This window comes from Primulina tabacum, chromosome 2 (assembly GCF_025594145.1).
Source record: "Primulina tabacum isolate GXHZ01 chromosome 2, ASM2559414v2, whole genome shotgun sequence".
NCBI classification, from domain to species: Eukaryota; Viridiplantae; Streptophyta; class Magnoliopsida; order Lamiales; family Gesneriaceae; genus Primulina; species Primulina tabacum.
In genome coordinates, this window is record NC_134551.1 from 1,930,563 (window position 1) to 1,957,795 (window position 27,233).

Genomic DNA, 27,233 nt, shown 5'->3' on the forward strand with positions numbered 1-27,233 from the left:
AGCCAAATCCCTTAAGAGATTTTATTGTAAATCTATTGAATGATAATAATTAATTTGTTTTGTGCCTTTGAAATACTTATATTAATTATATATACTAATCTTTATAGTGACTGAGCAATCAAGAATAAAATGAAGCCGACCTCATGCATAGTGTTGAGGCCGGTTTCTTGTCTTTTTTTCCTGGTATGTCTTTAAAAATGAATTTCCAATGGGATAAACATGTAGAAATTCTTCTATATAATTCAGGCTGACAGGTTTAAATTAATCTGCTTAAATGCAGATGTTTGTTTTGCTATCTTTAGCTGGCTTGTTGGTTCCTTTGTGGATTAATCGGGTTACAAGGATTGAAAGCCAAGTGAATCTGATTGTTTACAACATCAATCAAGAATTATTTTCTGGGATTGAGAGAACAAGTACATTATTTTCTCCGATTAATGCATCCGCCATTAATTTAGCACGCTTCTTGAGTTCGTCCTTGGATGAAAATGAACTTCGATCCTCCTCGCATATTCAGTCTAAGGTCAGCATACATGTATCTAGTTAAATATTCCAGTTGCCCGCTGGTAATGTTTTTTTGCTTCCTGTATGCGTGTGCTCCCGCATGTGTTTTATCGAAAAAACAAAGTGAATACTTGGTAATACAGGTGGCTCATACGTTATTTCTAGCTCTATCAACAGTACCATACGTTTCTGAAGTAGCATACATTGGATTGGATGGCTTATTCTTTGGCTACTATGTGAAAGGTGGTCAGCCTTTTGCATTGTACTCGAATTCCACTTTTTCTTCAACCCAAAATGCTCCAAAAGATTTCACCTGGTACGCGCAGCCAGCAAATGGCACGGGGGAACTATATGGTGAAGCCATTATGTTTCCTCCATCGGATATATTCAATAAAATCTGGTTTCAAAGTGCACCAAATAATTCAAACGTTTATGCCTCAGTAGATACTGACTGGGCTGATTCTCAAGATTTAATGTTACTTGTTAATGCTGGTTTGGATCGAAGAGGAGCCGTCACTTTTGGGTATCCGGTGAAATCATTTATTGATTTCTTCACTGCGGGCGTTTGCTTTTACAATGGAAGCTTGATTTTAGCCACAAAAGATGGGATTATGCTCACTGAGGGAATTCCAAACACTCAAATGATCTTGATTGATAATCGAGTCTCTTTTAACTTATTAGGCCCCGATGGTGATCGAGTAGGTGCAGTTGGAAATATAACATGCCACTCTGATGAAGGGATGCTAACAGACTCTGTAACAAGTATTTGGGGTAGTAAATACGTGATAAGTTGTTCATCGGTTGAAATTGCAGGACTTCAACTGGTACGAGTTTATTCTTATGATCACATGTGTTATTCACTAATCTTGTAGTTCAAAAGTTTCCACTCTTAAACTTGTTTACTTTTCAGGTGTATGTTTTGGCTCTACCTTATAGTCGGTTGTCAGCCTTCATTCATAACAACATCATGTCGGCATTTATATATCTCATGATATTAATCGGTTTTATGGTGATTACCATTTGCACTTTTGTATATTTGATAGTCATAGCAGCAAGAAGAGAAATGAATCTCTGTGGAGCATTGATAAAACAAATGGAAGCAACTCGACAGGCCGAAAGGAAGAGTATGAACAAAAGTCTAGCTTTTGCGAGGGCAAGCCATGATATCCGTGCTTCCTTAGCAGGCATTACAGGCTTGATTGAAATGTCCCATAACATAGTCCCTAAACTAGATCCTTCAGGACCAGAGTTGCATACAAATTTACTTCAGATGGAAGCTTGTAACAAATATCTTCTAGGTTCGTTTTTCTTGAATTTCACATATTGTTGTTGTTACTATATATCAGGTGAATCATTATTCATTTGTTGTTGAATGATTTGTTATGTTCAGGTATATTGAACACGATTCTTGATACAACCAAAATAGATGCCAGCAAAATGCAACTTGAGGAGGAAGAGTTTGACATAGACCAGTTACTAGAAGATGTAGTTGATTTGTTTCATCCTGTTGGTATGAAGAAAGGGGTGGACATAATCTTGGATCCTTGTGATGGTTCTATCATGAAATCCTCCGGCGTGAGAGGGGACCGAGTGAAACTAAAGCAGATTTTATGCAACTTACTGAGTAATGCAGTAAAGTTTACTTCAGAAGGGCATGTGGTGGTTCGATCTTGGGCAAGAAAATGGAGTCTTGAAACGGGCATTCTTGCTTCTAACAAAAGCTACAGCTTGATGAGACGCATATCATGCTTGTTTTTCCAGGTTGATAGAGCATATAGCGAGTCAGAAGTTGTGAAAAGTATTCAGCTGGATCCCAATTGCATGGAATTTATATTCGAGGTGAATGACACAGGAAGAGGGATTCCAAAAGAGCAACAAAAATCTGTATTTGAAAACTATGTTCAACTCAAAGAGACATCATTTGGGACAGAAGGCACAGGTTTAGGACTCGGCATTGTTCAATCCCTGGTAGGCTATCTACTGTGATTTCTCTGCATTCAAAATCACTCTACATATTAAAGTCCAACTTTTCATTTGATCTACTGCTACTGTGTGGCACTAGCTATTTACTTTAGTATATAGATTCTTTAAGCTCTATACGTTTTTCGAATGCAGGTTCGTTTAATGGGCGGAGAAATAGAAATTATGGATAAAGAAATTGGTGAGAAGGGAACTTGCTTCAGATTTAACACATTCTTCAGCATATGCAGTACAGATATTTCAGCCAATGCAAGAGACGTAGATGTTGAGGCTCATGGTGATCACATCTCAAGTGGTTCTTTTCGACATTCCGGATCTATCATCCGGACACAAAGCCCAAAATCCGAAGCATCCCAAGTCATACTCTTGCTCCAGAGTGCTAAAAGAAATGTCATTTTGCAGAATTACATGGAGAGACAAGGCATAAAGGTGCATACCGTGAAGCAATATCACCAACTTTCTCCAACTCTAAAGAAAATCAAGCGAAAGCTCAGACTCTCGCAATACAGCTCTTCCGCTAAATCTGACGTAAATTCAAGAACCGACGCCCACACGTCTCATGCGTCCAGTACAAGATCATTAAAGGAAGTGCCACTTAGTGCTTTGGATGGCACAGACAATGATTTACTCTTCCACAGTAATCCTTGTACGATGGGTAGTTTGGTTAGCTTCATTTTGATAGTGATCGATACTGGTGCAGGACCTTTTCGAGAGATCAGCAGAGCCATAGCTGAATTCAGAAGGGACTTAAACAATGGCTGTTGTAGCAGGGTTGTTTGGCTTGACAAACCGGGTTCGGAAAGCTCTAAGTTCCGGGGCCTTGGCGAGCACGCTCTGCCTCAATCTGATATATTAATGTCCAAGCCTTTCCATGGATCCCGTTTGTATCAAACTATCGGTCTTCTACCAGAGCTTCATGGCATGCCGCTTCCTACAAAAGGAGAAACATCTCACAATGTTGAAAATATCGATTCTCTCGGAGTGGCTAGGCCATCTGGGAGCACTATCAACATTACCAAGAAGGGTGTGAAAGAACAATCTTCTGAAGATGATGTCTTTCGAAAGGTCGAGGAAATCAAAGAGCAAAAGACAGGTAAAGTTAAACCTCTGACTGGGAAGAAAATCTTGGTGGCAGACGATGACCCTGTGGGACTTAGGATAGCCACATCTGTGGCTTTACAGCTTGGTGCAGTTACTTCTTCATGTAGAAATGGAGAAGAAGCTTTGGAGCTTGTTTGCAAAAGTCTAAAGGATGAAACAAATACCGGAGCTTCTATGAATCTGAAACCTTTTGATTGTATACTAATGGATTGCGAGGTAAAGAGTTTAGAACTTGTTAATTCTTTACGGATAGTTGCTTCTCTAGCCCTCAACTTTTACTTCTTTTTTTTCACTTGACCCTAATGTCACTGACATGGTTCAAACATAGGATCCACATGTCCAATGATATACAATCTCTCACGACCATACTTGTCCAAAAAAATGAATAGTCTAGAACTAAGACTCAAGAAACCGAAAAAAAAGAAGCAGCAGCAGTTTTCCCATTCTTGAATTTGAAAATATTACTTGTGTTTTGTGTAGAATTTTGATGTTTTTTCCCCCTTAACAGATGCCCGTAATGAATGGGATTGAAGCAACCAGGAGAATGAGACAAGAGGAGGGATTTTACGGCGTTCACATCCCCATTGTTGCCTTAACAGCCCACGTTAGGGGAGAAGAGATAGATATGATGATCGAGGCTGGAGTAGATGATCTTTTAACCAAGCCACTCAACAAGGAAAATCTTATGAAAGCTGTATCAAAGTTTATCTTTTGAACCACACTTTAAAGATGTGTTTTTCTTCGTTTTTTGGCTTCAAGATCATACATCATTTAAACGTACATAATTCCAGATACCTGTAAGAGTAATTGTGCATTTTCAGTGAACGTGTAACTTTTGAAAAGTATATGCATACATATAGCACAATAAACTTGGACAAATCTACGACGGATGAATTGGAACTCAATTTGTTCTTGATTTGGGGAGCTCGTACGACAGGTCGTTTGGATCGATTAATTTCATTTGAGGAATGAAATTCGAGTCCATCTGCGACCAGTCTGAAAAATAAGAAAAACACACGAAATTCCCAATATAAAATCAACATTATCTCAAAACCCCGTGCCATTTTTAGGGATTTATATTTGTGATTTCAAATTAAAAAGTTGTAAAAGAACTATAATTTTTAATTGACTGTTAGATGATATTTGAATTCAACTTTAGACATACAAGTGTACTTATCTCAACTAAGTCCATGATTTCATTCTATATATTAAATAATTTATCAAAAAAACAAAAAACAAAAAACAAAACTCAGATCAACTTTGTGAGACGAATATCCAACTCATAAAAATTATTATTTTTTATGTCCAAAGTATTATTTTTTACTTCAAAAATATCATTTTTTTGTTAGTAATATCATGAAAAAATATTATGATATATGTTGATTTGAGTAAAAATATTAATTTTTATATTAAAAGTATAATTTATAAAATTTTGTTGGTTCGAGGGAAAAATATTATTTTTTATTTAAAAACAACACTTTTCACAATGTATATGGATCGAATTGATCAATTTTGCATACAGATTGTAAAGGTGTTTGTATAGGAGACTTACTAAACTAACTTTTGTAAAAGCCACATATCCAAAAACACAACAATTCCTAAAAAAATGTGTTATATTTAAAAAATTGAAAAAAAATTAATTTCTCAAAAAGTACAAAGAAAAAACATTCGATGATGAATATGCTACCACACAATGATCGATCATGTGATATGGAAGAGTATCTTCCCATATAATCTCAAGCTTTGTCAACTTGCTTATGTCTTTTGGATATGCTTTGGGGATCCAGTGTTTCTATTAAATCTCTGTTTACTCACTCGTGCACATTCTTTTATTTATTATCTGGTCTGGGCCAAGAGATATATGATATATATAGAGTTTCTCATTCATGGAGAACCTTTCTAATAAAAAAATAATAAAGACGAATCGTTTTACTCCACTCGCAATTTCTTGCGTCATGCTTTCATTTTCCCAGTTTTATTACTAATTAATTCATGTAATTTCGGAGAAACTTAATTAAATAATCAACAAACACCAACTAACTTTGGAATTTACTCCTATTACCTCAAGATGGATTCTTTATTTGCTTAGCTGTATGCCTCTATTTTCACGCCCCCCCATACTACCACCCTACTCGTCCGCCACCATATGTTCCACCAACCCATAGATTTGCAAACATTGGGTATCATATATTTTGATAGGACCCAAATAATTTTGGAAATAATTTTGATTTCCAATATAGATGAGATCATTTTATTTTATAAATGGTATATCTTTACGAGACGAGTCAACTCTACTAATATTCACAATAGCAAGTAATACTTTTTCATGGATGAGTCAAATAAGAGATCCGTCTCACAAAATACGATCCGTGAGATCGTCTCACACAAATTTTTGCTTTTATAAGTATAAATTTGTGATTTTATCTCATAAAAAATCTACTCATTGCTATTCACATGTATGAGATTCGAATCTAAATCGATATGGATATCTTATCATCATGACCTATTATAGAAAAATAATTAAAAGAATACAAAATGTAATTTTTTTAATGTCAAATATTTTTTTTTTTGGAGTTAAGGAAGAGAATATTATAAATTTGTGTCAAATTCGAGATTTAATTCCAAACTTAGAAACTTGGTGTAGTCTGAGACGAAATTATAACTAAAAAACACAAATTATAAAATACTATATTATGTTTTTTTATTTTTTAAAGAATACGTAATAAATCGTTCTCTGGCCAAAATCCCCTATAAATGACCTCCCCCGCACTTAAGCAAACCTTTTTTCGGCAAACTTTGGAACTTTTAAGGTACGCTGTCCTTTTCCTTTATTTTGCCTTCGTCTCGTTTTATTCTATAATTTTTTTTATTCAATTTACATTGTTTTATATGATTTTGTTTTGATTTATTCGTCAAATTTTATGATCGATTGTGAATCTGTTTTGATTCGTTTAATTTTTTTGTTGGTTGTTGTGGTGATTTGTTGGTTGACCGCGAAACATCATGTATTTTTTTTTCTTTTCATCTGCAGATTGATTGGATTATTCGAATTCAGTTGAATACAGATCTAGGTTTTGTGTAGCGTTTAGGTAATCGTTGATTTTGGGGGCTGAAGTTTGGATCTCTGTTTCTATGATTCCGCGCTTTTCTCTCCGTGAATTTTTATGACTCTCGCCGTTCTGATACGTCGAATTAGGATTCTCCACTCGTTCTCTGTTGTGTTTCTCTACTGGTTCTATTCGATTTCATGAATTTTTCCTCCATTCTCTAATTGATTTAATCGATTTAGCCAATAATCGTTTAGCTGTCCAACCTTCAATTAGATCTAGGATAAGCCCTCGTTCAATTTGTAAATTATACACCTTAAATCCCAATCGATTCTGAGTTTGTCTTTAAGAAATGGCTTCAAAGCAAACGCCTACGAGCTCGGGTTCAGGCCTTGAAGAAAGGAAAAGGAAGCGTAAGTTATCAAACCGTGAATCTGCCCGTAGGTCTCGAATGAAGAAGCAGCAACACTTGGATGAGCTACTTGCTCAAGAAAGGCTGATGAAAGAGGAGAACAAGAAACTTAGTCAGATGATCGATGACGCCTCACAGCTCTACCTCAACTTTGCTTCCGATAATAATGTGCTCAGGGCTCAGGTTGCAGAGTTAACTGACCGCCTCAGATCGCTCAATTCTGTCATTCACATCGCATCCGAGGTTAGTGGTCTGGCATTCGATATTCAGGATATTCCTGACACGTTTCTGGAGCCTTGGCAGCTTCCCTGCCCGATTCAACCCATCCGAGCTGATATGTTCCAGTACTAAAACAATGGTGGAAGCAGTCACTGAACTCAAGGGCTCCGACGATTCTATGCTTGTGTTTTGCTTCCGGTGGTTACTGTTTCGTATTTACTTCTTGTTATGTCGGGTTGGAAGTGTTATGATTAGGTGGTATGTGTGTTTGTGGTATTGTTATATATGAAGTCTTTAGTTTTTAATTTCTCTGTTTGGGGTTTATGTTAAGTTTGCCTTTGGGTTAGTTATGGTCTAATGTTTTGTCCTAAATGGTTCTATTGTAGCAATGTCATATGGTTTTCTTGATTGCTAGTACATTAACATCTTGATTTGTTCGTCATTTGTATCATTAGTTACGGGTGAATTGGGTTTGTGATCGTTGCCAAAGTTAGAATATGAAATCGCCATGGTAAGATTTTGTCGTTTGACCCTATGTTTTTGAATCAGATCATATTATTTACATCTCACTTTTAGGTGATTTCGAATAGTGGCCAAAAGGGTTTTAAAAGGTTATTGATTTTATAGAAGAATTCCGCAATGCTTCGATTTTTCCCTAGATAGCGAATCCTAATTTGCCCAATTAGTTGCACCACATTCTTCTACCGTTGAACTTTACCATCAAAACTGTTATATGGAAGCAATAAACTTCAACATCTGCCAAAAACGTGCAAATAAAGGGAATTATAATGCAAGTGTTGCATATTTTTCAACAATCTTCATTCCCAATTTCCAGTTCTTTTGTTACCATAAGATGCTGTAACATTTCTGTTCCACCCAAACCATCTATATATAATAATTATACATGAATAAGGTACACAATCGTATCCATAATCCTAAATCAGTTGTCGTAAGTGCGGCACTCCTCAGTCTCCGGATTGTCCTTGCAGTAATTTTCCAACGGATCCGAGTTCTCCTTACTCCTGTCCCTAGCATGGCTAGCCGCCGCGCTCAGCTCCTCCACTTCGTCCCACGCCGCTGCGCACTCCCCACCAACCGGGTCATCGGAGCAGGTTTCCTGCGCGTTCTTGATGCTCTCTTCCACTTTATCTGACAGCTTATCAGGCACCACCGCCACGGGGTGGAGAGAGACCATCCTGCCACGTCCAAAGCTTGTGGAGCACCCCCTCCATGGGGTCTCTATGAATGAAAACTTACCAGAATTCTGGGCTTTTGAGGAGCTCGTTATCTGGGCAAAGACTTTGGGGGATGAGAAGCTGACTCCAACTACAGCGGCTGCCATTGCCAAGATTTTAAGACACGAAGCGCAAAATGGTTGGAATCTTGAAAAGAAAATATGTTCTTTCTCTGAAGCCCGAGAAGATATACTAGTAGGCCGTGTATTGATTTGCGGACGCTAAATTCTTATCCCTTCTCTCTGCCAGTCATGGGCTATTCAAAAGATATAGAAATATCGTCAGATACTTTCACTTGTGTCTCCATCACCCTAAGATTTTATAGGCACCTAATATTTTTATGGATTCGCTCCACATACGAGCCCTTGATACTTTTATGGACGAAGATGAGTTAGAATTGAGTTGGATTTACTTATATCCAAGATCCAACTCGTTTACATTTTAAAGTTTACTTCCGTTTAAACTTGAACTCAATACTACCTTCACCCGTACCAGAATTTACAAGTTTGACCTTACAAAATATATTAATATTATCTTATTATTAAATTAGTACATTTGTATCAAAATTTTAATAAAACACTTTTAAAAACATAATGCAATGAAACAACTAAAACAATCTTAAAGTCATCCCTCATGTTACTCGCATATCATTTCAAACTTCACTAGATCAAATCTTGTAAAATCCGTTGGTCTTCCCTTACATTGAATTTGTCCGTCAAATACCCACATATGGAAACTTACCACCATCCCAAATTATGACACCAAAAAAATGAAAGCATCCACAATTAGTCAAATAATCTTGGTCAAATATTTTACAATAAATATTATCTCTGTTTCTTGTCAAATAATCTTGGTCAAAATGAAAGCATCCACAATTAGTCAAAATCTTGGTCAAATATTATCGTAAATAACCCAAGAAAGCTCTAAATATTTTCGGTTTGTAGTTGTCGAAAAAATTTGTAGTCCTAGTGTCGTATAATAATGGTGGTTGTATCTTGGATACGAATTATCAAGAACCATTAACACGATAACACGGCAATAACATTTTATTTTATTCTATAAAAAATAAAGTTCGAGTATTGTCTCAATCAAATAAACTATATTGCCATTCAACTCAAATTCTTATAACCATTTTTTGTTGGTAAAATTTGCTCCAAAATAAATACCAATTTTTGTTACCAACAAAAAATTTAGCCATAGAGTCTTGGATCTTTTACTTTGTTCGTTACGTTGAAGTTAATTTCTAGGCAAGTTTCTTGAAGTTTCTGCAAGCTCTGAGCTATATTTACAAATGAGAGATTGTATCTCAAATTGGGACCGATAGTTCCATACGCTCATTGAAACTATCATAAGGTCCTAGAGTTCATGCCTGGATCGTGTAATTTTTTAATGTTAAATATATATGTGTGTGTTCCATCTATGAGGTATATCACATCAGTATTATCATTTAATTTTGAGATAGTTCAGTTGACAAAAGGGATAAAGGAAGGTGCATCATAACTTCATTAGCTCAAGGGTGTGGCTTTCCGCAATCATTGGTACCATTCTGTAGCTTCTTTTAATTTGATCTTAAACCATGCAGAAGGTGAAAAGGGTTTTGCGGATGATGTAGCCATTGATTCTGAGGGAAATGCATACGTAACCGATACATCAGGAAGCAAGATCTGGAAGGTTGGAGTGAATGGAGAATTCCTATACACCATTAAGAGCTCTCTCTTTGCTCAAAAGGAGTGGTACAAGAAATTGGTTGGACTCAATGGAATTGTCTACCATCCGAACGGATATTTATTAGTCATTCACACTTTCTCCGGTAATCTATTCAAGATTGAAATAGGAAAAGAAGATGAGGTTAAGCTGGTCAAAATAATTGGAGGTTCGCTAAGATTTGGAGATGGGATTGGAGCTCGTATCTTCCACTAAGCTGGTGGTTGCGGGAAACCCTTCAAAACTGCTTGAAAGTTCTGATGATTGGGAGACGGCTGGTGTAGTGGGCAAGTTCAGTGGGGCAACCCATCGTTTGGTTACAGCTGCGACAGGACAAGGTATATCTAAGCCACATATTTGGTTTGGGGTATCCTAAGAGGAAACATGTGCTGGTCGAGGCTGTTTTTTCTTCGTGAAATGGGCATATAAATTTCTGTAGTTTTTCTGCTTTGGCATTTTTCGTTTGAGTTGAGCACTTCAGATCATTCGTCATGTAGTAGAATGGGCCCTAAACAGTTGTTGCTTGCATATATAATCTATGAAAAGTTGCAATTTTTGTGTCCCCTTATGCTGTCTTCTACTGGGATATCAAGTAAGCGAGTGGTAAGAGTTATACAATTATTTCAACTGCTCCGATTAAAATATAACAACATTTAGTCAGATGAAAATACATGCAACACCAATGAGACTATGCTGTATCTGAAGTAAACTCTCCTGGTGAGGCATAGTACTCATAGGACAAAACGTTTGGTGAATCCACCCTATCAACGGTCCACTCTGATCTGATGTAGCATGAAAAGATTCCGCTCGACATATGCAAATCTATTATCGTCAGTGACTTATTGAACAAGCATCTGACACAATCCAGGGGGTTTATAGCTTAATTATCTACGTCTGATGGGTAATATTTTTATCAAAGATTACATCGTTTTCTTTCTTTATCTGTTTTAACCACTAAATTCACTTTTCTTGAGAAGTTGAGGAGCTGAAAGGATTCTCATCTACTACAACTGAGTCAAGGTTGCTTAATGAACTAACAATTAACTTTCTGACTAAAATTCTTGCTCTATTCCCCCTATTTGAACTTCCAAGTTGTAAGAGAATACAAGGGTGTGCCCTTCCATCCAACAAATAGGCCCTTCCCATTATTTTCGAGAGTGCATGAGCTTCCATGTGAAAACTGCTTCAAAACTAAACTAGCTTGATACCTTGATGACTCGCTCAGCTCGATTTCCTCCATCCCAAACCTCACCAAAAATGCCCTCCAAACATCTAATTTGACATTCCGAGTGACCCTTTCTTGGCCCTCTGTTGAAACTATATTGATGATCCCATCACCAAAATAAGTTTTTTCTAGTATAGTTCTGAATTCATTGTTTTTCTCCATGCAATCTTCCAAACAATCAAAAAATGCACTGTAAAAGAAGAGTGCTTCAATGAAACGGTCCACGAATGAAGAGGAATTGTGATTGGCCTCCACTTCTGTGACCACCATTAGAGCTGGCCTGAGTCTTGTCACTGCTCTCATTAGATTGTCTAAACAATATGGCGTTGATATCATTGTTCTTAACATAATAAACGAGTAAATGACCAAAGTTTCATCAGCTTCTACGTCCAACAGATCTTCCTTAAAATCCTTCATGTCTTTTAGATTAAAAACCTTGAAAATAAAAGGCAGGTTCAAAGATTGAGCAAAATTCAGCAGTCTCTTGCCAGTGTCCTCCACTTTCCGTACATCAGTTGTTACCACTGCTGTTATTTTGAGATGTTTGATTGAGCAATCTGCGAGCCCTTGCATCAAGGCTATCCACTGGATTCCACTCCTTACTTGGAGATCAATCAAATGGATCTTGCAAGATGTCTTAACATTCTCAATAATGGCTTGTATTGCAGCTAATTGCATAACTTGAGCAAAGGGCAGCTCTTGGTACGCTGCCAAGAACGTGTTGTTCGTACCTAAGGCAAGACGTGTCTCTCGTTTTTCAGGTTGGTTTTTCATCTTCTCTCCAGTGATCCACCCTTCTTCTCTGTATATCCTCTGTTGAAGAGCTTCAGCAAAGTAAAAGGCCACACGCTGGACTGGTGTACCTGAATCAGATGCCACCCACAGGCATCGAGAAATCAATTTACTTGCAATATCAAAGCGTTTGGTGCCCACGTTTTCTGCTGCAGATAGGAGAAGATGAACAAGCTCCACATCTCTTGCTTCATCCATGGAAAGCCCTGAGAGGGAAGAGCCAACATAAGGGTGGATAAACATGGAAATCCCATCAATCCTGTTGGTGGAAAATTGGATGAACTTCTCTCCAGCAACTCTCAAGATTTCTTCTGTTGATAGTTTCTGTCCACCTACGGGAGTCTCCTCGATCGGATCCTTTAAGTTCTCTTCTCTCGACATCTTGAATCCCCTACCATAACAGTTCAAGAGCTCCCATGATGCAAGAGAGAATAAATCTGGCTTTTCTTTAACAGGTTTTCTGAGTTCTGATATTGACCGCTGCAGATTTTCTTTGAATTCCTCGAGACCAGGCATGAAATCTTCGTTCTGGATCCAAGTATCCGAGTCAGGTTTCTGTTCATAATTTCCAAATATCTCGGCCTTTTTCTCCGTGGTATTTTCTTGGCCAAACACTGAACAAAATAAATCCATGAATTCACCGTCATCCATGTTGAACGATTGATGTTCTTCGCTCACGGGAATCGTTTCGTCTTTTGCATATCCAACCAGAGGATCACAGTTATCTGGAAGAATAGTGTCATTGCTTTGAAATGAAAAACCAGCTTCTCCCACCATACTCACAGAAAGAATAAGCTCTGCACACTATAGATATCGTTCTCTATTCGAATAATAATCGATGATCATTACCAGGTTACTTATCAGTTGCAAATAATACAAGTTTTAATCGGTTTTCAAGGCCCTCTGAGGTAATAAACAGTGAACAGAAAAGAAAACAAATTTATGAGAACTGCAGAATTTCAAGGTTCGTTTTTCAGCAGAAATAACATCTCCGACTCTTGACAATCTCTTACAGGAAATGAGCTACAATCTGACACCCGAGAGTCGTGTACAAGCTCTTGAAAGGTCAGCCAGAGTCGGCCAAAGATAAAATAGAGATTAATTAACGATTGTGTGCAATAGGGAACAAAAAGAAATAGACAAAAAGAAGGTAACGAGAAAATGATGCCAACACTGGCTAACAGACGAGGCTGGGAGTGGCGACAAGAATCACGCATAGAAAGCACATAGGAATTTTCTCAAAATTTTATAAATTCATTTCCGACATCTGTTACATTCCCCAAGTTGAATTTTGTATAGCGACTTTTGTGTTTGGATGAATGATTTTGATTTGAAAATTGTATTTGGAATTTACATATTGTCAAAATTAAGAAGGGATTATTTTGAAATTCGACTAAAATAAATAAATCAAATGGATTTGAGAAATCCATGATCCAAATACCACTAATTTACTTCTTGAAAGTTGGAACATGGTTCCTCTTATGTATCCGTCTAGAGTCTGCAACTTCATGTTCACCAGTTTGTCCATGTCTCCTTGGGGGTTACACGGGTAATATAATATAATTGAATAAAAACATATTGAAGAACAGAGTTGCACATAAGTTGTTGAAGAGAGTAAGAGAGACAGTCATAAACTCCTCAACACAAGTTGTACATCATAATAATGTTCTTGGAAATCTAAAATTTTGCTACCACAATCTCCACCAAATATTAGACAAGATCTGCTCTTCTTTCGAATGGGACGACAAACACGCAATCAGAACAGAGCGACATATTTTTATCACCTACATAGTTAGATCTCCTGAAACTCGTAAGCTAGTATTTTCTAAAAAGAACAGTAGGAAATGAAAAACACTAGATAGTTTTTTTTATATATACTAGTATGAAGCACGTGCGATGCACGTGAATACAAATTATATGATAAAAATAAAAAATTTGATTTTCTAAAAAAATAATTTGAATCATTTTGTTACAAATTTGAGTTTAATCTCTTTGTTATATTGGACGAATAAATTAATTAAGAACTTATGTAATTTACTTTCGAGTTTTTTGTCAAATTAAAATTGAAGTTGATACTTTTATGTTATCTAATAAATTATAATTAGCACAATATATAGAATCAAATTAAATGAAACAAATTTTTAAAAAATATATATCCAAAGCGTCCATTCACAATTGGAAAACATTTGAAGTAACCACACTTTTATAGGTATATAGAATATTGGACGAATAAATTAATTAAGAACTTATGTAAGTTACTTTCGAGTTTTTTGTCAAATTAAAATTGAAGTTGATACTTTTATGTTATCTAATAAATTATAATTAGCACAATATATAGAATCAAATTAAACGAAACAAATTTTTAAAAAATATATATCTAAACATCAAGTATAAGGCATAATAAACTAAAAATCAATCAACTTATGGACTTTAAAAAATGTGAAGGGTAATAACCATAAAACATGTTTAATTAGTATTAATTATTAATTAATAGACTAAATGTGAATTTACTTCATAGGTTACTTGATTGATAATTGAAATAAGTAAAAAATGTGAAGGGTAATGACGTTCATTCACAATTGGAAAACATTTGAAGTATCCACACTTTTATAGGTATATAGATAGATTAAAAAATGTGAAGGGTAATAGCCATAAAACATGTTTAATTAGTATTAATTATTAATTAATAGACTAAATGCGAATTTACTTCATAGGTTACTTGATTGATAATTGAAATAAGTAAAAAATGTGAAGGGTAATGACGTCCATTCACAATTGGAAAACATTTGAAGTATCCACACTTTTATAGATATATATATAGAATATTGGACGAATAAATTAATTAAGAACTTATGTAATTTACTTTCGAGTTTTTTGTCAAATTAAAATTGAAGTTGATACTTTTATGTTATCTAATAAATTATAATTAGCACAATATATAGAATCAAATTAAATGAAACAAATTTTTAAAAAATATATATCCAAACATCAAGTATAAGGCATAATAAACTAAAAATCAATCAACTTATGGACTTTAAAAAATGTGAAGGGTAATAACCATGAAACATGTTTAATTAGTATTAATTATTAATTAATAGACTAAATGTGAATTTACTTCATAGGTTACTTGATTGATAATTGAAATAATTAAAAAATGTGAAGGGTAATGACGTCCATTCACAATTGGAAAACATTTGAAGTATCCACGCTTTTATCTTTTATAGGTATATAGATATAGATAAAAAAAGACACACACAAGATAGATGCCAATGAAAGTTGGAATTCCCAAGTATATCACATACAGAAGAGACTGATTGAGTCCACGTTTTATCATCATTGATTTCATCAACTACAAACTATGAGATGATAATAGTAGAATTTGGCAAGGATTTTAAATTCTCACGTTCAATATAACCATCTTCCGCTAATTTAAAAATAACTGAATCACACAGTGAAGACTTTGTTTGGGATCTACTTCTCTTCAGCAGCAGCTGCAAGGGGCTGGAAGGCTTTGAGAGGATTCAAGATAACACCATCTATAAGCCCATACTCTTTGGCCTCTTTAGCACTCATGAAAAAGTCACGATCAGTGTCTTGGTTGATCTTTTCCAGGCTTTGACCAGTGTGATAAGCCAAGTAACCATTCAAATTCGCTTTGTGATGTAACATTTCATTAGCCTGAACACAAGGATACAGTCCACATAAACATTGAAAAGAACCGCATTTTTCTCCAACTAGAAGACAGAAATTGACACCAAATAAATTATAAACATGAAATTACCTGGATATCTATATCAGTCTGCCCACCCTGTGCGCCTCCTAGAGGCTGATGGATCATTATCCTTGAGTTGGGAAGGCTGTATCTTTTTCCTTCAGTGGACATCAAGAAGAAAATACCATTGTACAATTTGAGATACCAAGATACAATGGTCGAAACCCTAAACTGAATAAAAATGAGTCAATCGTATACCTTTAGTACCACCGCTTAACAGGAAAGCTCCCATACTGCACAAGGATAAGGAGAATCAATTCAATTCCCTATATTATATCACAAAGTGAGATAAAAACTATAAAAAAAACAGGAACAAATGATCAGGCGCCAGCCACAACATCCAACAAAGAGTTGAAAGCTACGGATTATGCATCATCAAGATAATAGTATAGGGCAGTATTCAATACTCTGAAAATTGAAACAAAAGAAAAAAATTTGGCCAAGTTGTCTTCCATTTGATCTTGTTTAAAGTAGAAAGGAGTGCTGAAGAGTGAACAGGGTGACACATAATTTAATAAAAATTCAGCAGCCAAAACCCCAAAAATCTAATTCATCGAACAACATAAAATGAACTTGCGGCAGTTTGATAAGGTTTATATATCCATTGAGTTCTGGAAATAGACTGTCCGCTGATAAAGAAAAATATAATCTAATTTGTACTTAAATAATAACATAAACTGCAGAAAGACAGCCAAAAAGAGTGCCAATGAATCCTTACTGCAAAAAGCTTGCAGAGACAATGAATCTTTACCTAGCTGCTAGTCCAACGCAGACTGTCGAAACGTCAGGTCTAATATGCCTCATTGTATCAAATACAGCCATTCCTAAAATCAAGAGGAAGAAAATTAGATACGTGATTACCAAAACTATAAGTAAAGGAAACAAGAATCAGATATATTACCAGCGGTAACTGATCCACCAGGAGAGTTTACATACATGACTATATCCTGTCCAATTACAGAAAATATTTAGCCTTACATATTCACCAATAAATATGTATCTAAGAAAAAAGTGTCCGAGAAAAAATTCAAGTGACACCAAAAGCTTCTAGTACATTTTCATTTGCCCATAAGGAAAGAATCAGGTAGGCCGATGACCCACACTTAAAGGGGACGAGAACTTGCGGTAAAGAAAATTCAGAGTGATCTGGTAATTACAACCACCATATTGTCTACTGCCACACTAAGGAAATCACTAAAGACGAAGCAAATCAAAGAAATTGCTAAGGACTTGAGCAACAGGTACTCCACAAGCGTTACAAATCAATTACTATGCAGTTTAACCATATTGGATTCGGATACGAAAGTTACATGGAACGAGAAAAAATTACCTTGGTAGGATCAACAGTATCAAGATAGAGCAACTGAGCAACAATTATATTACCTTGGTAGGATCAACAGCATCAAGATAGAGCAACTGAGCAACAATTATATTAGCCATATCATCGTCTACTGCTCCACCACATCTTATAATCCTCTACAAAAATAAAATGAAATCCAACTTTATCATCAAAAAGATGAAGGCAACAGATAAAACTAAGTACCATTTCACTTCAAACAAAAATTGCCTCACATATTGATAAAGCTGGCTGATAACACTCATAAAACGTTCTTGAACCATTGGAGGTGGACCCTGTGCACCTTGTGCGAAATCAGGAAAGTACGGTGATGACGGAACTTGCAAGTCATCCCTAAATACAATCAGGCTTCCATTATTAGTAACTAATAAAATGCTCCCTCTGTTTGCATATGAGTGCCTTTCAACCCGGAGACCAAAGTGAATCTCAACTTTTCAAACAAATTCCTTGCGCAATGACGAAAGTTGTAAAATCATCAGCAAAATCAATTTAAACTTCCGCTGATCAGAAACATAAACCCTTAATTGGAATATAAGTTTTATGAAATAAAACCATTAAACATTTAACTCCAAAGCATTGAAATCACGATATTCTAATATTGTTTATTGCTACTCAAATGCTTCGACAAACCATCAAGACAATTGTAGTGAACAACATCAATATCAACATCAACTCAATATGATACCATCTAGGCAGCAGGCAATATATTAGCTAGACCCTCAACATTTTCGCAACATCAAAATCCACAATACCTTCGAAAAAGGCATACCTAATAGACCAAATACCACTGCGTGAGCTCGTTTCGGGCGCATAATACCGTGGAGCGTACATCGAACTCCGGGTCTTCAATTTTCTGCAACAATAAAAACTATTACAGAGCCAAAAAAAATTCAACTTTCGAACCACCTTGGACATTAAAAGTCACACCTGGAAGCGAGAGGCCGGAACGGAAGGGAGAGGGTTTGGGAGGAGAGAGAGAAGGAGGGGGCAGAAACAGAGAGCGATGATGAATTGACGGCGAGAGAGGAGGAAGAAAAGACGGACGCCTGCGCCATTTTCAGAGGGAGGAAGCTTATCAGATATACGGCGGCGACTCTGTCAAGTGTGGAGCATTTCACTAAAATCTCCACAGATATTGGCTAACATAACCTCTCATGAAATGAAATTAACAAGGGTGCTTACAAGTTATCACTAAATAATAAATCCCAATAAAATATCCAATCGGAAGTCGGAAACCAATAAAAATTTGGATTAATTTTTAAATTTGGATTAATTTTTAGTCGATCATGGTTTGGATTGAAAAAACTATTTAGTTAAATGTTTGTGTAGATTAATAATTGACCAAAATGTATTGTTAATTTAACTATAATATATAGTTCTTTTACAAAACTATGTTCTAGTTTTATACTTGGATAATTAGAATCTTTTGTGAAAAATAGCGTGACATGTCTTGTAGCAAGGTATTTCGTCACCCTGTGAACAAGAGATATCTTCATTCTCAAACCAGACTTTAAGGTTGTAGTTGTTAAAATCAAAGAAAAACATAGAAGTTAATAGCTAGGAGTTTTAACAAGTTGGTTGTAAGTTAGGAATGTTTTTAAGTACTAAAACTAACTGCCTAATGACTCTTTCCATACACCTTGTTCTCAAGTAAACTTGGAGATAATTAATACGTCACCAATACACTAAAATATGGATTTACTTCTTCCAAGAACAAGACAATTTCAGCAGGCCTTCTCAGTTGGTGCGTTTCCATTTATCGCCTTGTAGCATTGAAGACTGCAAAGAGGGAGTTTTGACTTAGAATCGCGGTACTTGTAAGGATTGGTACAAGAAGGGCCAGCACACTTCTCTCGCGGAGCTGGATAGCTGCAACATCAAATGGATTTTCCATCAAGTCATTATGAAAGATAAAATACTAGAAGAGAAATGGATTGAGGTTGTTTGTGCGCGAGAAAAAGATATTTACCTGCAAGGCTTGGAGTCAAAAATTTTGGGCAACCCCAGGTCAGGGGAAAAAGAAAGAGTGGTTCCAGCAGGACCCATGACACATCTAATGGTGTTCGAAGTAAGAAATTGAGCGTGTGCTGCCTTTTCCTGTTTTTTGTTTATAAATTTTACACATGAACTTGCATCAGTAGTTAGTAACTTTATCTCGAAAGAACATTTGAAATGTCAAGTGTCCAGGGCTCAAAATATACCTGCTTCAACTCTTCCTGGCGTTTCTTCATCTTCTCTTCTCTCTTTTTCCTACTTGAATCTTGACCGAGTATTTTTCTAATTGCCTCAGCCTATAAATTTAAAGAAGCAGTTTCATCAAAACATCCGACCTCTAAATTAAAGTAGATAAACAAGATGTTGTATGATGAAAAAGTGAACCTCTGATTCACGGGCTGCTTTCTCGTTTTGCATTCTACGTCTCTGAGCAGCCTCAGCCTTCTTCATTTGCTGCTCGACTTCTGTCAATACCTCTTTTTGCTCTGTACCATGGAGAGTAAGTACAATTCTAGCAAACAATCCAAATGTAAAAAAAAAAAGGAGATAAATTTCACCGACTTCGAGGAGCAGTTGGCGGTAAGCCATTTGGGAATTCAACTTGACTTGCTCCGGGTGGAGAAGAAGCGTCCTTACTTAAAAGAGCTCGCTGACGAGATGTAAGAGCCAACTCCCTTTTGTTTTCTGCTGGTAACTCTGACAGATCTTTCTTTTGTTTTTTCTTCTTTCCTTCATGCTCCCCATCAGATAATGGTTCTTCGTCCTCATAATCCATGTCCCCATTTCTTGACTTCCTCACATCTCTACCAGGTTTTCCAACATCTTCCATATCGTCGTACTTTCCAACCTTCCGTTTTTTTCTGGTTAATTCTGCCTCCAAATCCCTGACTACAGTTATTTTCGAAGTCTTGAGTTTCTCAAGATACCGAATCTCATCATCATCATCCTCGTCAAATTCCCCATCCAATACTCGCTTTTTAGGCATCCTCTTGCTTTTACGTACTAAATCTGACTTATCTCCTTGCTTGTCCAAGCCATTCTTTGCCGGCATCCTCCCCATGTCCTCCCTCTTGAGACTAAATCCACCTTTCGAGAAATCTTTCCACGGAATCCCTTGGAAGCCACTTTTCTTATCTACGGGTGAAGAGTGATATTCGTCAGAATTTTCCTGAAATAACAAATACATGCCAAGAATGAAAAGGTTGGAGGTCTCCATATGGTATATACAGAAGGATAAAGCACAAGCACCAAATTTGAATGCAGGAGATTTTTTCCATTCAAATACTCTAGTAACTACGATAGCCTTCATATCATATGAAGTATGAACCCATGTCTCACTAGCTGTACCTGCACTTTGTCCCATTATTGACAAAAATAAATGCTTTTACTCTTTATAATCAATTATAATCATGATTAGAGGGAAACAAAAATAAGCAATCCGACATAACATCTTATGAATCAATAACTTTGCAGCCTTCTGCTCTTTTCAGGTAAAGCATGATTCTCTGAAATAGGCAAATAGCATTTAGGCCTTCAACGAGTTCAATAACTTCTATTTTCTCTATGTTGCTATCTTGAGCAAAGAAACTAAATCTACGATATATCAGTAGTTTCACTTATCATAATCCTATCAAATTATCTCAATTCATTTTTATATAAAAATGTATGAATTCAGCAAGCAATTATTAATGAACTTGCCTTATTTCCATGTTAATTTCATAAAGTGCTGCTATTCAAGGCTAAGAGCAATAAAAAGAGCAGAAACCATTTCAAGAAACTCGTGTGTAGACGAGTTTTTTCGTGGTGATGATCAAATAACACGTAAGTGATCACAACCTGTGGAATAAAATGCTGTCGTGTTCGAGTGTTGTCTGATGATTGATCGATCTTTGTTGAAGACCTGCAACTGGATGCCCCGTTAGGACTGGATTTGGTTTGAATCGTTCTCGTCACACCACCAACTTTCAATTTAACTTTTTTCAGTCTGTTCTCACCACCTGTTGCATCCCCAACCACACCACTGCCAACAGAGACATTCGATCCTCCATCAGATCCACTAACTGGCAAGGACCTTGATAAACACTGATTCAAATTGAACATTTTCCCCCCAGAGTTAGAATCGGCAACGTTCTCATCACTCGAGACCTTACTTGCATCATCTGAATGTGGGGTCGAAAATCTGGGGGATTGGTCATGATGATATGCCGGTGCATCAGATTTAGGCCGTCGTGAGGTCTGGGTTCTCCTTTTTCTCACCGTAACTCCGATACTCTCCATTTGAGGAACCCTAGATTGATGATCCATCGCAACAAAAGATTCACGTTCTAAAACCACTCTAACAGCACTAGTTGCACACGTGCCAATTAATTGTTAAGCCTAGTCGAAAGCATGCCAGCCACGTAGTGCATCAGGGTCTCTGTCAAAATTAAACTATTACTATGACAACTTTTGATGTGAAACCTAAAGTGTGAGAACAATTCATACGAGTTAATACCAACATATGGAAAAAACAATGCGCGAGTTATACCGACATGTATGAACAAAACAAATGCACGTATAATTTCAGAAAACCCCGTGAATACATGAAGCATAAAAATGGCCAACGGCATTGCACTTGCGGGAGGATAAGCAGGGATTAAAGTGAGCCAAAGAAAGACCTCAAAAGGTATTGTCAACAGTATATATATAAGTCGAAAATCCCTCCAAATCCACCCATTGAAAACTCAAAAGCGGAAAAACAAAAGAAACAAACTAAAGCATGTTAATAAAACCTAGACAAACATAAGACCGCCATCTAGCATGCATTAAACCATCGGTAAAAAGAAAGCCAGATTAACCCAAATATACCACACAAAAAACTCATATTAATGCCTTCACTCCATGATAAAAACACAACAAACAATAACCAAAACATCAGGCAAGAGGATACAGCATTAGCAAATAATCAAATAGACCCAAGAAAATCTAGCAACCCAAATACCGATAAAAGACGGTCCCCCCTCACACAGCCGCGCAAATTTTGCCTCCCAGCCCAAAACATATGCACGTAAAGTAAAATCCCAACCAAGAGACGCCTAGCATTGAACGATCACGACAAACCACGTCTCAAACCCAAAAATCCACCAAAACCCCTCAAATCCCAGCAACACAAACAATCTAAACCACGGTCAAAACCCACAAAAACAAACCAAGAAGATATACCTCGCAAGCAGAGAACCGGAAGCACACAGAAAATCGCGAGAGAGGGTGGAAGAGCAGATCGGAGCAGGTGTAATTGAGGGCAAGAAATAAAGGGTCCGCGGAATAGATAAATGGAAACAGAAGTGTGTTGGAGAGAGAAAGAGGAGAAAAATAGTGTTGTTTGGACGTGTGCGCTAGGGTTAGAAGAAAGGATGATAGAGAGAGAGGTGTTGATAAAGAGGTGTCTGGCCACAATAGTAAACAAGACTCCCAATTTCTTCTCCATTTTTTTCACACCTGTTTGCGTGAAAATTTTTGTGGGCAGTGCGTGTGTGTGTGTGCTTGCTTTGAAAAGGGATTTTCCCGCCTCGGCCCACCAACTCAGCCCGGTCCCGCCGAGGCGACTCACCTCCCTTCTCCCTCCCTTCATCAATACTTGTATTACCATGCTGCAACTGCGCGCAGGATAAGGTGCGTATTTCCCCACGGCTTATTTTAGTAATCCCCCGTTTCCCTTGCACGTGCAACCTTTTTATCACTAGGTGCTACTAGTAAATTACACTCTGGTCTATCTATCTTTTCAAGTACTTGATTTGATATTTTTCATATATTACAAAGATAAATTTAGAAACTATATAATTCAGTATCCGAACTGTTTTCTTTCTATTGGGTTCGATTTGATTCAATTTATTCGTTTTTTATAATTATTTAGATTATATTTTAAAATATAATTTTAAATATGATCTATTATTTTTAACTAATTTTTTATAAAATTAAAATATAAATTCTAAATAAATTAAATAAATAACAATAACTACAAATTAACAAAAATATTCTGAATTGACTAAATATCATATGATAAAATATATAATTAAAATAAAATATATAATTAAAATAAAATATAAATAATATTATTAATTTAATTAAAATTTGATTTTTTGTCGGTTAGATTTTGATATATAATATTCAAAATCGAAAAATTTAAAATTCGATTTTAACATTTATATCCAAATTTAAAAATAGAGTTTTTGGTTGAGTTCGGTTTAGATTTAGGATTTTTTCGGTTTTATTTAAAATTTGTACACTCATATTCATCTACCACATAATATTTGCACATCAACATAATGTGATACGTTGCTCCTGCTTTTTTATTGGATTGTAAAAGATGATTGTATGTTTAGACCATTCGACTCAATCTTTTAACTTTAAGATATATGACATCGAGTTATGCCAACACCCATTAATCGTTCAGTCAATCATAGTTGAACATCCGAATTTTCAAGGTCATCTTATTAACATCACAAAAAATTACTAAACGAAGCAACACAATTTTAATGGTATGATATGAATTTTCTGAAAACAATAATTATATTATTTTTCGAGTAGGCTTTTTCGTGAGATGATATTACTTTCTTGGGCGTGTCAATCCGATTCATGTTTAAACTAAAAAAATAACACTTTTAACATAAAAAATAATAATTTTTTCACAAATCAAGTTGGGCTGTTTCACAAAATTGAATAATGAGATCATCTCACGCGAATTTTTTTTTTTTAAATTCTTTTGGCGAGATTATCATATTTAAAATGTCTTGTATGGTATTATTATTAATTTACATCTTTTTTTCATTATCATTTTTATCTTTAATAATAACGTTTTACTTTATTATTCTTTTTATTATTAATATTGTAATTTGAAAGAAAATTGTTAGATGCCCATTTTGCTATATTTTAAAAATTGAGGGGTCCGGCTTAATATATGTAAAAAAGTAGACAATATTTTGCAAATCAAATCCCCCAACTTGGGATTTTAGGGTTTAAAAGAATGTCCAAACGGAAATTCGGATTCGAAGGCTCCGGCATCAATCGTCAAGCCACTTACAACTTCGACCGATCCCAACCTTCGCAGAGACTCTACGTGCCTCCATCTGCCCGTGGAAGCGCCGGTGACGAAGACGCCGACCTCGACAACATTGATTACGCCGAAGACCGCGACGCACCAGACTATGCTGTCACTGACGGCAAAAACGGCTTCTCTGCCGCCGAGGAAGACGAGATTGATCATCTGGACGCTTTTATGGAAGGATTACAGGAGGAGATGAAGGCAGCACCGCCATCTAAGACGAAGGAGAAGCTGGATAAGTACAGGGACGACGTGGAGGATGATCCAATGGAGAGTTTTCTGAGTTCGAAGAAGGATTTAGGTCTTCAATTAGCTGCGGATGCGCTTCACGCGGGGTATAATTCGGATGAAGAGGTTTATGCGGCTGCTAAGGCCGTGGATTCCGGGATGGTTGAGTACGATTCTGATGATAATCCTATTATTGTCGACAAGAAGAAGATTGAGCCAATTCCCGAGCTTGATCATAGCTCGATTGATTACGCGTCCTTTAATAAGGATTTCTACGAGGAGGAGAAAGAATGTATTTCAGGTGATTGAATGTGACCAAGTAGTATCACCCAATTTCGAAGATTTATGATCAGTGTTCAATTAAGGATTTCGATGGCGGTGCTTTAATTTGATATTGTAGTATATTGCTGATAAGTAATAAACTAGTTGTGCTTTAATGCTTTTTAGTTTTACAGTTGTTTAGAAAGCATCTGCTGTATAATGTTTTCAGGCACGAGTGAGCTGGATGCTATCTAGTACAAGAAGAGCTTAGCAATACGTGTATCAGGTTTTGATGTTCCACGGCCGATTAAGACTTTTGAAGATTGTGGTTTTTCTTTGGAGCTAATGAAAGCCATAGCAAAACAAGCATATGAGAAACCAACACCAATACAGTGTCAAGCTTTACCTATCATGCTTTCAGGAAGAGACATGATTGGTATAGCAAAAACTGGTTCTGGGAAGACTGCTTCATTTGTGCTTCCCATGATTGTCCATATCATGGATCAACCTGAACTTGAGAAAGAAGAAGGTCCAGTTGGAGTAATATGTGCACCCACTAGGGAGTTGGCTCATCAAATATATTCTGAAGCTAAGAAATTTTCCAAAGCTCATGGCATCCGTGTCTCTGCAGTGTATGGGGGAATGTCCAAACTCGACCAATTCAAGGAGCTAAAAGCAGGATGTGAAATAGTTGTGGCTACTCCAGGAAGATTGATAGATTTGATAAAAATGAAGGCTCTGACAATGTTGAGAGCAACATATTTAGTGCTAGATGAGGCCGATAGAATGTTTGACCTTGGTTTTGAGCTACAGATAAGGTCTATAGTAGGTCAAATCAGGCCAGATCGTCAGACAGCACTCTTTTCAGCTACTATGCCTCGGGAAGTTGAAAAACTTGCTCGAGAGATTCTCTCTGATCCTGTTAGAGTCGCTGTTGGAGAGGTGGGTATGGCAAACGAGGATATTACCCAAGTTGTGGAATTAATTCCCTCTGATGTGGAGAAGTTTCCATGGCTTCTTGAAAAGCTTCCTAGAATGATAGATGAAGGTGATGTTTTGGTTTTTGCTTCAAAAAAGTCCACAGTGGATGAAGTTGAATCAAAATTGGCTCAAGAGGGTTTTAAAGTTGCAGCACTTCATGGTGACAAAGATCAGGCTTCTCGTATGGAGATATTGCAGAAGTTCAAATCTGGAGCTTACCATGTTCTGATTGCAACTGACGTTGCTGCTCGTGGTCTTGACATCAAATCAATTAAATCTGTGGTCAATTTTGACATAGCTAAAGACATGGACATGCATGTACATCGCATTGGAAGGACGGGTCGTGCAGGGGACAAAGATGGTACTGCATATACTCTTGTTACACAGAAGGAGGCGAGATTTGCTGGTGAACTTGTCAACAGTTTGATAGCTGCGGGTCAGAATGTGTCCATGGAGCTGATGGATCTGGCTATGAATGTGATTCATCTGTTTGAGTTTCTCTTTTCTTTTTTTTTTCCTAATTTTCAATTTCTCTGCTTATTGAGTTGATGGAATTCATTTCCCCTACAGTGTCTTATTTTCAATTTTTTTTAATATTGTCGTCCTTAGTCCTAGTGATATCTGCAACAGGGTTAGAAAATTGATTTTACCCTGCTATCCAGTTATTTTCTGCACGTTCATCGCTCACCCCCAGCTCCTTGAAGTCAAATCGCGTCAAATGGCGATTTCGACAGAACTTGTATTTCGGTTTAGAAGATAAAAAAACTGATAAATTACTGCAAGTGATTTTGTAGGATCTGTAGGGCACCAGTAGGGATCCAAGTAAAAGGAGGGTAACAAAGTAAGATGTGGCTTTTTTACATCAGCTTGACTTCGTATTTGATGCATAGAAGTACAGAATTGCATAGCTATTGTATATATGTTGACTGAAATTGTCCCCTACATGTCCCAATATTTGTTTTTTTTTTAATGTTTTGGTGACTTTTAATTTGTAAATCATCAGGATGGAAGGTTCAGATCCAAACGGGATGCTGCGCGGAAAGGAGGTACAGATCTTTTTTGTATGATAGGTGTATATTAATTTTTTTTCCATGTATTAGGATAAATGGTTCTAGGAGCTTGAGAATGATTATCATTTTCCTGGGTAGTATTTGTGCTGGAGTACGCATCACAACAAATTATTGTTCCAAAATGGAACTACGGATTCTTCTCCATCTTTTTTGAAAAATGTTATTAGACTTCTGAAAAGGTGTCATTTCACTTGTCTGGTTTTTCCACGATTTTGCAGGTGGTAAAAGAGCTGAAGGAAGGGGTGGGAATACCTGCTCGTTAACCACAGTAAT

General features: G+C 36.5%; 7 protein-coding genes and 1 pseudogene across 8 annotated transcripts; 4 read left to right on the forward strand and 4 right to left on the reverse strand.

Annotated features, from left to right (window-relative positions):
• Positions 1–129: 129 nt before the first annotated feature.
• LOC142537145 (histidine kinase CKI1-like) lies at positions 130–4,367 on the forward strand. The gene is made up of 7 exons (XM_075642707.1): positions 130–183; positions 281–520; positions 645–1,325; positions 1,412–1,799; positions 1,892–2,469; positions 2,617–3,798; positions 4,091–4,367. The coding sequence occupies exons 1-7, from the start codon at positions 130–132 to the stop codon at positions 4,295–4,297; spliced, it is 3,330 nt and encodes a 1,109-aa protein (XP_075498822.1). The 3' UTR covers positions 4,298–4,367.
• A 1,918-nt stretch (positions 4,368–6,285) lies between these two features.
• LOC142523954 (bZIP transcription factor 53-like) lies at positions 6,286–7,697 on the forward strand. Its single transcript, XM_075627688.1, has 2 exons — positions 6,286–6,392; positions 6,614–7,697. The coding sequence occupies exon 2, from the start codon at positions 6,982–6,984 to the stop codon at positions 7,390–7,392; it is 411 nt and encodes a 136-aa protein (XP_075483803.1). The 5' UTR covers positions 6,286–6,392; positions 6,614–6,981; the 3' UTR covers positions 7,393–7,697.
• A 365-nt stretch (positions 7,698–8,062) lies between these two features.
• LOC142523963 (calvin cycle protein CP12-2, chloroplastic-like) lies at positions 8,063–8,742 on the reverse strand. Its single transcript, XM_075627695.1, has one exon. It carries the CDS (start codon positions 8,600–8,602, stop codon positions 8,201–8,203), a length of 402 nt encoding a protein of 133 aa, XP_075483810.1. The 5' UTR covers positions 8,603–8,742; the 3' UTR covers positions 8,063–8,200.
• A 734-nt stretch (positions 8,743–9,476) lies between these two features.
• On the forward strand, positions 9,477–10,761 carry LOC142537146 (uncharacterized; annotated as a pseudogene).
• A 513-nt stretch (positions 10,762–11,274) lies between these two features.
• On the reverse strand, positions 11,275–12,993 carry LOC142537147 (DELLA protein RGL3-like). The gene has a single exon (XM_075642708.1). It carries the CDS (start codon positions 12,991–12,993, stop codon positions 11,275–11,277), a length of 1,719 nt encoding a protein of 572 aa, XP_075498823.1.
• Positions 12,994–15,476: 2,483 nt separating this feature from the next.
• LOC142524020 (ATP-dependent Clp protease proteolytic subunit 5, chloroplastic-like) lies at positions 15,477–18,518 on the reverse strand. Its single transcript, XM_075627747.1, has 9 exons — positions 18,273–18,518; positions 18,115–18,198; positions 17,561–17,678; positions 17,372–17,464; positions 16,890–16,935; positions 16,740–16,812; positions 16,187–16,221; positions 15,998–16,086; positions 15,477–15,894 (listed from the first exon to the last, which is right to left on the reverse strand). The coding sequence occupies exons 1-9, from the start codon at positions 18,398–18,400 to the stop codon at positions 15,688–15,690; spliced, it is 873 nt and encodes a 290-aa protein (XP_075483862.1). The 5' UTR covers positions 18,401–18,518; the 3' UTR covers positions 15,477–15,687.
• Positions 18,519–18,840: 322 nt separating this feature from the next.
• LOC142523974 (uncharacterized) lies at positions 18,841–22,983 on the reverse strand. Of its 2 annotated transcripts, none has more exons than XM_075627710.1 (7): positions 22,542–22,983; positions 21,177–21,800; positions 19,902–20,508; positions 19,725–19,825; positions 19,547–19,636; positions 19,315–19,442; positions 18,841–19,214 (listed from the first exon to the last, which is right to left on the reverse strand). In XM_075627710.1, the coding sequence occupies exons 2-7, from the start codon at positions 21,642–21,644 to the stop codon at positions 19,070–19,072; spliced, it is 1,539 nt and encodes a 512-aa protein (XP_075483825.1). In that variant the 5' UTR covers positions 21,645–21,800; positions 22,542–22,983; the 3' UTR covers positions 18,841–19,069. The 2 variants fall into 2 exon arrangements, with proteins under 2 accessions (XP_075483825.1, XP_075483819.1); XM_075627704.1 differs by having other exon boundaries at positions 18,842–19,214; positions 21,177–21,756.
• Positions 22,984–24,308: 1,325 nt separating this feature from the next.
• LOC142523968 (DEAD-box ATP-dependent RNA helicase 24-like) lies at positions 24,309–27,169 on the forward strand. The gene is given in 3 exon segments (XM_075627698.1): positions 24,309–24,949; positions 25,139–26,367; positions 26,894–27,169. Coding segments are annotated over 3 exon segments (1,914 nt in total). The 5' UTR covers positions 24,309–24,342; the 3' UTR covers positions 26,972–27,169.
• The last annotated feature ends 64 nt before the right edge of the window (positions 27,170–27,233 follow it).

What these genes read in the sequence shown, in the direction of transcription:
- LOC142537145 (XM_075642707.1), top strand. Translation starts at nt 130, where the DNA reads ATGAAGCCGACCTCATGCATAGTGTTGAGGCCGGTTTCTTGTCTTTTT. An exon ending in TTGTAACAAATATCTTCTAG is followed by an intron (nt 1,800 to 1,891) that starts GTTCGTTTTTCT and finishes TGTTATGTTCAG; the next exon opens with GTATATTGAACACGATTCTT. An exon ending in TCGGCATTGTTCAATCCCTG is followed by an intron (nt 2,470 to 2,616) that starts GTAGGCTATCTA and finishes TTTCGAATGCAG; the next exon opens with GTTCGTTTAATGGGCGGAGA.
- LOC142523954 (XM_075627688.1), top strand. Translation starts at nt 6,982, where the DNA reads ATGGCTTCAAAGCAAACGCCTACGAGCTCGGGTTCAGGCCTTGAAGAA.
- LOC142523963 (XM_075627695.1), bottom strand. Translation starts at nt 8,602, where the DNA reads ATGGCAGCCGCTGTAGTTGGAGTCAGCTTCTCATCCCCCAAAGTCTTT.
- LOC142537147 (XM_075642708.1), bottom strand. Translation starts at nt 12,993, where the DNA reads ATGGTGGGAGAAGCTGGTTTTTCATTTCAAAGCAATGACACTATTCTT.
- LOC142524020 (XM_075627747.1), bottom strand. Translation starts at nt 18,400, where the DNA reads ATGGCGCAGGCGTCCGTCTTTTCTTCCTCCTCTCTCGCCGTCAATTCA. An exon ending in ATGCTGTTGATCCTACCAAG is followed by an intron (nt 16,936 to 17,371) that starts GTAATATAATTG and finishes GTAATTGGACAG; the next exon opens with GATATAGTCATGTATGTAAA. An exon ending in TGGTGGATCAGTTACCGCTG is followed by an intron (nt 16,813 to 16,889) that starts GTAATATATCTG and finishes TCTTGATTTTAG; the next exon opens with GAATGGCTGTATTTGATACA.
- LOC142523974 (XM_075627710.1), bottom strand. Translation starts at nt 21,644, where the DNA reads ATGGATCATCAATCTAGGGTTCCTCAAATGGAGAGTATCGGAGTTACG. An exon ending in ACCGCCAACTGCTCCTCGAA is followed by an intron (nt 19,826 to 19,901) that starts GTCGGTGAAATT and finishes TCCATGGTACAG; the next exon opens with AGCAAAAAGAGGTATTGACA. An exon ending in TTTGACTCCAAGCCTTGCAG is followed by an intron (nt 19,215 to 19,314) that starts GTAAATATCTTT and finishes TTGATGTTGCAG; the next exon opens with CTATCCAGCTCCGCGAGAGA.